This window comes from Zonotrichia albicollis, chromosome 11 (genome assembly GCF_047830755.1).
Source record: "Zonotrichia albicollis isolate bZonAlb1 chromosome 11, bZonAlb1.hap1, whole genome shotgun sequence".
Classification (NCBI taxonomy): domain Eukaryota; kingdom Metazoa; phylum Chordata; class Aves; order Passeriformes; family Passerellidae; genus Zonotrichia; species Zonotrichia albicollis.
Window position 1 is genome coordinate 1,213,704 of NC_133829.1, and position 9,197 is coordinate 1,222,900.

The following is a 9,197-nucleotide window of genomic DNA, read 5'->3' on the forward strand; positions in this document are numbered from 1 at the left end:
CTTCTCCGCCGGCCTCCCGGGGCCGGCCGGACCCCACCATGGCAGCCCCGGCCCCGATCCGGGGGTGCTCCGGGCCCGCATCCCTTCCCGGTGCCGATCCCGCGGTGCTCGGTGCGTCCCCTCCGAGCCCCGGAGCTGCCCCGGTGCCGCCTCTCCCCATCCCGGCCCCGCAGCGCTGCCCCGTTATTTCTGGGCTAAAACCCGGCTATTTCGGGCCCATAGGTGTGCGCGCACCTCCGCGCCCGCGCTCCGAGCTCATTAATGCGGTACCTTCATGTGTGAAAGGAGCATATAAATGGGCATTAATGAGCTCCGGCTGCTCGGGGAGCCCGGGGCACCCCCGGCCCGGCCCCGGGCCAGCCCCACGCACCAGGCGGCTTCTCCAAGTGTGTTTTTATTAAAGAACCAAAGTCACGTACAGAGGGGGCTGTCCCCAGAGCGGGCGAGCGTTGTTGTGCCTCGGGAGTCGCGGGCCGCCCGTTAAAGTGCCGTTACATCCAGAATTTACAGGGGTGGGGGGAAAGGAGGAGGGCGGGGGGAGATAAATATACATCATAAATAAATAAAAATCCGACAAATACTGTACCAAGAGAATCACAGTACATTTATATCCATTGCACATCGCCACTTTTGTTTCCAGTCTGGACGAGGGTGGAAGAAGCGGACACACGGGGAGGGAGGGGCGGGCGGAGCGGGGGCCGCCCCCGCCCTGGCGCAGTCCGAGCACAGCCGGGCTCTGTCCTCTATGTACAGGTGGCTCCTCGTGGGCATGGCTTGCGTGGGCTCTGCCCGCATGGCTTCGGCGTGGGGCGCGGCGCTCACTGGGGCAGCAGCGGCGGCTTGAAGGAGCAGTTCCCGCTGCAGTGCCGCGGGGTCAGCATCTTGCAGGAGAAGTGGTGCAGCGCGTCGTGAGCCTCTGCAAGGCAGCGAGCCGTCACCCCCGGAGCCCCCCCCCGGGCGGGGAGGGACCCCCGAGGCCTCTCCGAGACCCCCCCGGTACCTTTCAACTTCTGCTGGATGGCGTAGCGCGCCTTCCGCTCCTGGTCCAGCTCGTTGCACAGCGTGTCTGCGGTGGGAGCGGCGCTGGCTGAGGGTCCCGGGGGGCTGAGCCCGCCCCGGGGCACCCCGGGCAGGGGGACGGGGGGACGGGGGCGCAGGGCCGGGCACGGCTCTCCCGGCTCGCCGGGTAAGGCGGTTCACGGCTCGGATTTTTGATTTAGCCCGAGTGGAAGCGATTGCGGGAGCGAAGGTTCGTTCGCTGCCGTGCGAACGATTCCTCGCCGCTCGGAATCGCGAGAGGAGTTGGAGGGCAGGAAAAGGTACAGAACGAAAGAAAGGAAAAACAAAACAAAACAAAAAACCCCAAACAAAATCAACAAAAAACAGGAGAAACAAAAAAAAAAAAAAACCCAAAAAACAAACAAACAAACAAACCCCCCAAAAACCTCTAAACAAACAGAAAACAACCAACCAAAAAAATCCCTAAAACATAAACTGAAAACCCCAAAACATAAACTGAAAACTCCTCACCCAAACAAAAAAAAAAAAAAGCAGAAATAAAATAGTTTTTTTTTAAAAAGGGAAATAAAATGAATAAAACAAAAATAAAAGTGCTAACGGGCTCGGCCTTACCTCGCACGATCTGCAGCTGCTGCACCATCTCCTCCCGGTACGCCAGCTCCCGCTTCATCTGGTCCTGGAAGTTATCTGTGGGGCCGGGGGTCAGCGCCGCGCCCCCCTGCCCGGGCGGGCCGTGGGCAGGGGATGGGGCACCGGTACCTTTCAGGCTCTGGAAGTCCCTCTCCAGCTTTTTCCTCAGCTCCATTTGCTCCAGGACCAGTTTTTGTAACTCATCTGTTTAAAAATACACGGCGGGGTTGAGGGGAGCCCGCACTTTTCCATCTGGAGGCGGCTCAGCGCGGCGCTAATCGCATTACGTTACATTAATCACAGGAGTTAATCACTCCTGCACAAAACACAAATACCCCGAGCCGCGGGCAGAGGCCGGGGGGCGCCGCGACCCCCGCCCCTCACCTCGGGCCAGGTTCTCGATGTCCTTCTCCACCAGCTGCGTCCCGGTGACATCCATGGCGAGCCCTTCCTCGCCTGCGGGGCCAGAGCGGCGTCAGCCCGGCCGGGGAACCCGCGGAGGGGCCGCGCATCGCCCCGCGGAGCGGTGCTTACCTCTGTCGGTATTTACAGGGCTGGCATGAGAGACATTCCTTTGGTCCTGATAGGATTTTCTGCTCTCTAAATCCTCCGCCGCGGAGTGATTGTCTTCTTTATCTTGCTCTTAAAGTTAATAAACCGATTTTCAACCGTAAGCAATGAAAGTATGGTCCTGATATATCCTTAATTACATAATTACGGACAAAGCCCTCGTTAAAACCTTCTTAGCGGACATCCTAATCGCTTTGCCGTTGGAAAGTAGCTTGTGGGCAGGAGCTTGGCCCCGCCGGCCCATCCCCGCCGCGCCGGCCCCGCTCCCCGCCCGGATCCCGTTTGTTTCGCTTTTCTCCCCAAAGCCCCAAACGAAAGCGGCCCCTCGGGACCCCCCCCGGGGCCGAGCCCGCGTTACCCTTGGCCTCGGGGGCGCACAGGAAGGCGGCGGGGGCTCCCAGGGACGCTGCGGGCTTCAGCGGCTGCAGGAGCTCCCCCCTCTCGGCCGCGAACACCTGCAAGAGAGCGAGTGAGGAGCGGGCCCGGCCCCGGGCACCCCCGAGGGCAGATCCCGCTGCCGGCCCCGCACCTCGTAGGCGCCGCTGCTGCCGCTGCGCTCGGGGCTGCCGTCGGGGCCCGGGCCGCCCTCCTGCGCGCCCGCCTCGCCCGCCTTCTCCTCGGGCCCCTCGGCCCCGGCGGGCGGCGGCGGCTCCTCGGGCCCGGCCAGCAGCCGCGGCGGCGGCGGCTCCCGGCCCTCGGCGGGGCCCACGGCGGGCACGGCGGCGCCTTCCTCCTCCTCGTCCTCCGGGAAGCGGTTGGACTCCACGTCCACCTCGGGCTCCTCGGCCGTGTCGCCGCCGGGGGACAGCGAGCGGTAGCTGGAGCTGCCCTCGCTGAGGAAATCCGGCGAGAGGTAACCGGGCCCGCGGGGCCCCGCGCCGCCGAACGCCTCGCGGGTGCCGTAGAGCTTGGCGATGCTCTCGGCGTCCTTCACCACCGGGCGGAAGGCGGACAGGTAGCTGCCCTTCCTGGGCAGCGGCAGCGGCGCCAGCAGCGCCTCGTCCCCGGAGCGCTCCTCCTCGCCCGCCGCCCGCGACAGGGCGCTGGGGCAGCGCTCGCCCTCGGCGCCCGCGCCCTCCTGCGGGGTGGCGCTGCTCCGGCCGCTGCCCGAGGGCTCCGAGCCCTCCAGCTCCCCGTGCCGCCCCGCCAGCCCCGCCGGCTCGGCCGCCGCCGCCGCCGCCGCTGCCGCCGCCGCCACCACCACGGCCGTGGCGGCCGCCTTGGCCGGGCTCTGCGCGGGGTAGGGCGGCACGGGCAGGCTGCCGGCGGCCGGCCAGAACACGGGGAACGAGGGGTACACGCCGGCGTCCTTGGCGGCGCCGGGCTGGTGCGGCGGCTGGGCCGGCTGGTGCGGGTGGGGGTGCGGGGGTCCCCAGAACATGCCGGGGGGCAGCGCGCCGCCCTTGCCCGCCTCGCCGCCCCCCGCGCCGCCCAGCGCCTCCTCCTGCTTCTTGGGGCACAGTCCGAAGGCGGCGGCGGGGAAGCCGTAGGGGTGCGGGAAGAGCGGCGGCGGCAGCTTCTGCAGCATCCCGAAGCCCTTGCTGGGCACCGGGATCACCGGGTAGCTGCGCACCGCGCCCGCCCCGCCGTGCGCGCCCGCGGCCCCGCCGTGCGCCGCCGCCGCCGCCAGCCCCAGCGCGCCGCGCTCGCCCGCCGCCTCCTGCCCGCTGCACCGGAGGCTCTTGTGCGCCGGGGCCAGCTCGGAGCCGGCGGGCGGCGGCGGGTGCAGCGCGGCCTTGGCGGCGGGGGAGCCGGCCCCGGGCCCGCCGGCGGCCGCCCCTTGCAGGGAGAAGGTCCGCTTGCGGGTGCCGCCGTTGAACATGGCCTTGACATCCTCCCAGGCGTGCGACAGCTCCTCCGTGGCCGTCTTGTCGCTGAGCTTGAGGTGGCGGCGCCAGGAGTTGAAGTTGGCGGCGTCGGGCTGGGTGTACTTGGAGTCCGGGGTGCGGTGGGAGTGGAAGATGAACTTGTTGGGCGAGAAGTACATGCTGCAGTAGCTGCACTTGATGCACTTGGCGCGGGAGCTGTTGTAGCGCGCCGGGATGAAGCTGCCCCGGGAGCCCCAGGCGCACTCGTGCACCACGTCGAAGGCGAAGTTCTCGGGCAGCTTGGGCGGCTTGTGCTCGCCCAGGAAGGACTTGCAGAGCCGCTCCGCCTCCCGCTTGGTGATCATGCCGCAGCGGCGGGACGAGATGGGCATGGCCCCGGCCCGCCGCAGGATCTCCAGCTGCACCGGCGTGCACTGCACGCAGGTGATGCCCAGGGCCACGCGCCGGTTGTGGATCTCATTGTAGCTGTAGTTCTTGAGCAGCGTGTTGGAGATCTGCGCCAGGCACAGCCGCTCCTGCCCGTCGATGACCAGGGACACGATGGGCACGCCGTACAGGGAGGTCTCACCCACTTGGTTGGGCTTGAGGGTATTGGAGCCCTGGTACGGCTGCAGCTCTTGCTTTGAATTTGGGGAGGAGCTTGCATCTCTCCCATTTCCCATCTGACTGGCGATCGCCTCCATTCCCCCCCAAAACGCCCCTGCAAAACGAAATCGGGGAAAGGCGCGGGTTAGAGGCGCTCCCGAGGCCCCGCCGCCGCTCCCGGCCCGCCGCTCCCGGGCCCCGCGCTCCGCGGCCCGCCCGATCCCCGCCGCGCGGCCCGGCCGCTGATTGCTCTGCGCTGCCGGCCCCGACCCGGAGCCCCTCGGGCTCTGCCGCAGGACCCTCCCGGGCCGGCGGGGTCCGGCGAGGCCGGAGCGCATCCCCCGCCCGCGGCCGCCGGTACCGAGCGCCGCCGCATCCGGGCGCGGCCCCGCGGCTGAGCGGCCCCGGGAGCCCGGGGCAAGGGCACCCCGGGGGGGTCAGCACCTCCGCCTCCTGCCGCGCCGAGTCCCCGGGAGGTGCCGCGTCCCTTCCCTTTGTGCCGGCTCGCCGGGCCGTGCCCTGCCGTGCCGGTGTGCGGCGGGCTCCGGGCGGGCTCCAACGAAAGGCGCCGGAGGATGCGGCCGGCGCGTCCCGGGGGCCCGAGCCCCGGCCGGAGCGGGCGGGCCCAAACTTGGCGCTCGGTGCCCGCGGGCGGAGCGGGGCGGCGGGCGCGGTGGCCCGGAGCCCCTTTGTGGTGTCCCCGGCAGGCGATTAGGCGCGGGCGGATTAGGGGCCGGGGCGGGCAGCGCCCGCCGCACGTAGCAGAAGGGCAGCAGCGAGCCAGGCAAATTGGCTTAGCGGGGAGGGCTCCCGCTGCTTAAGCCGCTTCCGTGGTAATTACACAAAATAACGGGGAGCGAGTCCCGAAAACGCGCCCCGCTTTGCGCCCCCCCATCCCCGCGCCCGCCCCTCCATCCGCCGCCCGCCCGCACTCACCGCGCCGCGGAGCCCGGCTGGACGTGCAGGCTCTGCTCGGGACTAGGGGCCGCAGCCCGGAGCCGGGGCCGCCATCGGCCGGGGGGGCCCGTCCGCAGCGCGCCCGTTCCCGGGGCAGCCGGAGCTGCGGGGCGGGCGGGCAGCGGGCGCGCCCTTCACCGACGCCTCGGGGCCGCCGCCCGCCCCGCCGCCGCCGCGTCCGCCCGGGCGAGATGCAACAAGAGCGAGTGACCAGCCGCGCCACCGAGGGAGGATCCGGATCCGTACTTGGAGACGCTGCACATTGATCCGGTGACAGCTAAAATAACGGGAAGACACACCCACTTAGCACCAGCATATTTACATTAACGGCCTCCGGGACCCCGCCGCCGTCAATCACCGATGCGCTCCAGTCAATCACGGCGCGGCTTTAAGGCACGGCGGAACGGGGAGGGAGCGGGAGGGGGGGAGGGCGTGGGGGGCCGCCACCGAGCGGGGACCCGCCCGGGCAGCCCGAGGTAAGAGCGGGGATCGGCCCCGCGCCGCACCTGCGTGGGCTCCGCGCCCCCGTGTCCCCCCCGCGCCCGCCTCCCGCCGTGCCGCCAGCACGGGGGCAGCGATGCTCGTTGAAAGTTTGCGCGGGGAGCGGGCGGTAACGAAAAGAGGAGCCCGGGGAGAGCGGCGGAGGGACCCCATCGAAATCGGGGATGCGCTGCTGCCGCGCATCCCTCTCGCAGCCGGGATGCGCGCTCCGGTGCGGGGCGCGGGTGCGGGAGCGGTACCGGGGACGAGGGGGGGACATCGGGCGGCAACGAAATCGCCGGGAGGAGGGGGCAGAGAGGGGCGAGCTCGGGTTTTTCGTTCCCCACGGGGGCTCACGCCACGCCGGCAGGACCGGCCGACAGGACCGGCGGAGCGGCTTAGGGGACCCGGCGCTCCGGTGTCCGCCGGTCGTGCCGGTGTGGCGGGGGCCTCTCGCCGCATCCCTGCCCGGGTTGGGTTCCCGCATGCGGCGCTCGTCACGGCCACGTTAATTAAACTGTAATTAATCATCGCGTCCGGCCGCGATCGGCGCAATTACAGCGATCAAACAGAAGTTAATAACGGCGCGGATCGCCCCCAGCTATCACTTTTGTGTGTGTCCCCGCGCCTTTCTTCCCCGCCATCACCGGCGGCACCGGGAGGATGCGGCGGGGCCGGCGCGGAGCGGAACGCGGGCGCGGAGCCGCCCTTCTCCTGCGCGGAGAGCCGAGCTCCGGCCGCGCTCCCACGCGGGACAGCGGCCGCGGCTCCCCCCGGGACGCCCCGTCGGGGGGGACGCGGACCGGGCGCTGCCGGCCGGGCCTTGCGGCGCGGCCTTCCCGCAATGATCGCAACCCGAGCCGGTAATTATTCCTCGCCTTTTAATTATTTATCCTCGCCAGCCCCCCCCTCCTGCAGCCATACGGAGGCAGGAGCGCGGTGAGACGCTCCCGCGCCGGTCGAGCCCCGCTCGGCCCCGCGTTTGGGGCGATCCCGCCGCGCTCGGCACCCGCGGGAGCCGCGCCGGGCTGCGAGGCACCGGGAGCGGGCGGCGGCGGCGCGGACCGAGCCGGTACCGCCCGGACCGGGAGGAGAGAGGGGGGCTCCGGGAGGACGCGGCTCTGCCCCCGTTCCCTCCGCCGTGCCCCTGCCCGGGCCGTGCCTCTGCCCGGTGCCCGCGGAGCTCGCCCGGAGCGGCGGAGGCGGCCCCGGCTCGCCCCGACGGCGGCGCGGAGCCCCGGGCAGGGGAGCGGCCCCGGGCCCGACCCCGGCCCCGCCGCCCCGGCCGCGCTCCTCGCAACCGCCGTATCTTTAACAGTTGAATTGACTGCAGTTTTTGTCAGTTAATTAGGTTTAATTTACATAATTAGTACAGTATAAAGAGTATTGGGGATAATCAGGAGGTACGTCTCGCTTACTGTGTAAACACGGATTCGGAATTAAAAATCAGATGTAATTAAGGCGTGTGCGCGCGGCTTTTAATTGTAATGAATTTCTAATTAACGCTCAACGATCGCCGCACGCGGGAGCCGGGACGTTTGCGGGCTCCGCCGCCCCCCAAACCGGGGACCCCCCCCGGGACACCCCCGGGGCCGGGGGGCGCGGAGGGCGCAGCCCCGACGGGACCCCCGTCCTTCCCCGCTCCCCGGGCCGGTGCCGCCGGCAGCCGAAGCCGGAGGATAATTTAGGTTAAAACTTAGGGAGCCGTGTCACGGGTGTATAAATAAATAATCACGCGTGGCGGGCGCGGAAGGCCCCGCGCTCCTGGAGGGCTGAGCCGAGATTGCCACATAAATCACGGCGGTCTAATTCAGTGGAAGTTTAATAAACGCCTCCTATTGGAAATGAATGTTCCCCATTTAACAGTTGTATCAGCACCATATAAAACCATGACCCCAATAAATTTAATTTTAGAGGCCGATCAATCCGGGCTTCTCTCCATCGATCCGCGGCGGCTCTGCACCTCCGCAGCCTCTTCCGCGGCCCTTCCCGCCGAGGCGGGGGAAGGAGCGTTTCGATTAGACTCTTTATTAGGAAAAGATTGCTCCGAGAGGCCTGAAAATTAAACGGTGACATTTTAATTACTGGACATCGACAAAGGGAGCGGGCGGCGGCTCTCTGCAGGCCGGGCACACCCGGCCTGACCCGGCTGCTGAGCCCCGCGGGCCGGGGGGAGCCTGGGGCTCCCTCTGGGTGCGCCCCGGGATCCCTTCCCAGGGCTGGGCACAGCTGACCCCCACCCCGCTGCACGCCCTCCGTGCATCCCCAGTCTGTGCACCCCCTTTTCTATGGCCCCCTCCGTGCTCCCCCCACACACCCTCCATCCCCACAACACATCCCCGGCTGTCCCCGGTGTGCCCCAGGCCCAACCCGCAGCTGCTGTCCCCTTGTCCCCCTCACCCCCGAACCCTCCCTGCGCCTCGGAACCTCCCGGTTTTCCTGGGCCGGAGCGGCTGCGGGAGCGCGGGATCGATAGGCGCCGATTTATTGATCGGTGGAGCCGAGCACTGGGCAGGGATGCAGCGGGACGAGGCCAGGGCAGCGCTGCAGGCCGTGCCGTGCCGTGCCGTGCCCGCTGCGGGATGGAGCCGCACTCACCTGCGCGGGCCTGGCCGCGGGAAGTTTTCCTCCTCCTCCTGCTGCTGCTGCTGCCCATAAAAGCCCAGACATCCATTTGCCATTAAACACCTCCGGGCTCTCACAAACCTTGAACTTGCGCCGCGGGCCCCGGGCGCAGCCGCAGCCGGGAAGGCTCAATCCATAAATCCTGTCCTGGGCGCGCACGGTGCTTCATGGACAGAGCCTCTGCCGAAGGTAACGCAGCTCCCGCAGCTCCGGCTGCAAAAGGCGCAGCATCACAGGCTCGCTGAGGCTGCTTTGAGTTAGGAGAGACCTTAAAGCTCCTCTCGTTCCAACCCCACCTCCATGGGCAGGGACACCTTCCTCTAGAGCAGCTTGCACAACCTTTTTTTTTTTTTTTTTTTTTTTAATTCGGTGTGACCAAATACTGCAATAGGAGATTTTAAATTTCTCTTTTCCCCCGTTAGGTTTTCCCAGTCCAGGCTGGTGAGCTGGGGGAGCAGGAGGAGGCCAGAAAGTTTAGAGACACCCCCAAATTGTGGTGCC

General features: G+C 68.0%; 1 protein-coding gene across 2 annotated transcripts; it reads right to left on the reverse strand.

Moving 5' to 3' along the window:
• Positions 1 to 363: 363 nt before the first annotated feature.
• Positions 364 to 5,866, reverse strand: SKOR1 (SKI family transcriptional corepressor 1). 2 transcript variants are annotated; one of them, XM_074549099.1, is made up of 9 exons: positions 5,571 to 5,866; positions 2,750 to 4,749; positions 2,579 to 2,675; positions 2,185 to 2,292; positions 2,035 to 2,106; positions 1,780 to 1,854; positions 1,633 to 1,707; positions 1,001 to 1,066; positions 364 to 916 (listed from the first exon to the last, which is right to left on the reverse strand). In XM_074549099.1, the coding sequence occupies exons 2-9, from the start codon at positions 4,730 to 4,732 to the stop codon at positions 819 to 821; spliced, it is 2,574 nt and encodes an 857-aa protein (XP_074405200.1). In that variant the 5' UTR covers positions 4,733 to 4,749; positions 5,571 to 5,866; the 3' UTR covers positions 364 to 818. The 2 variants fall into 2 exon arrangements, with proteins under 2 accessions (XP_074405200.1, XP_074405199.1); XM_074549098.1 differs by lacking the exon at positions 5,571 to 5,866 and adding an exon at positions 5,079 to 5,207.
• Between the last annotated feature and the right edge of the window lie 3,331 nt (positions 5,867 to 9,197).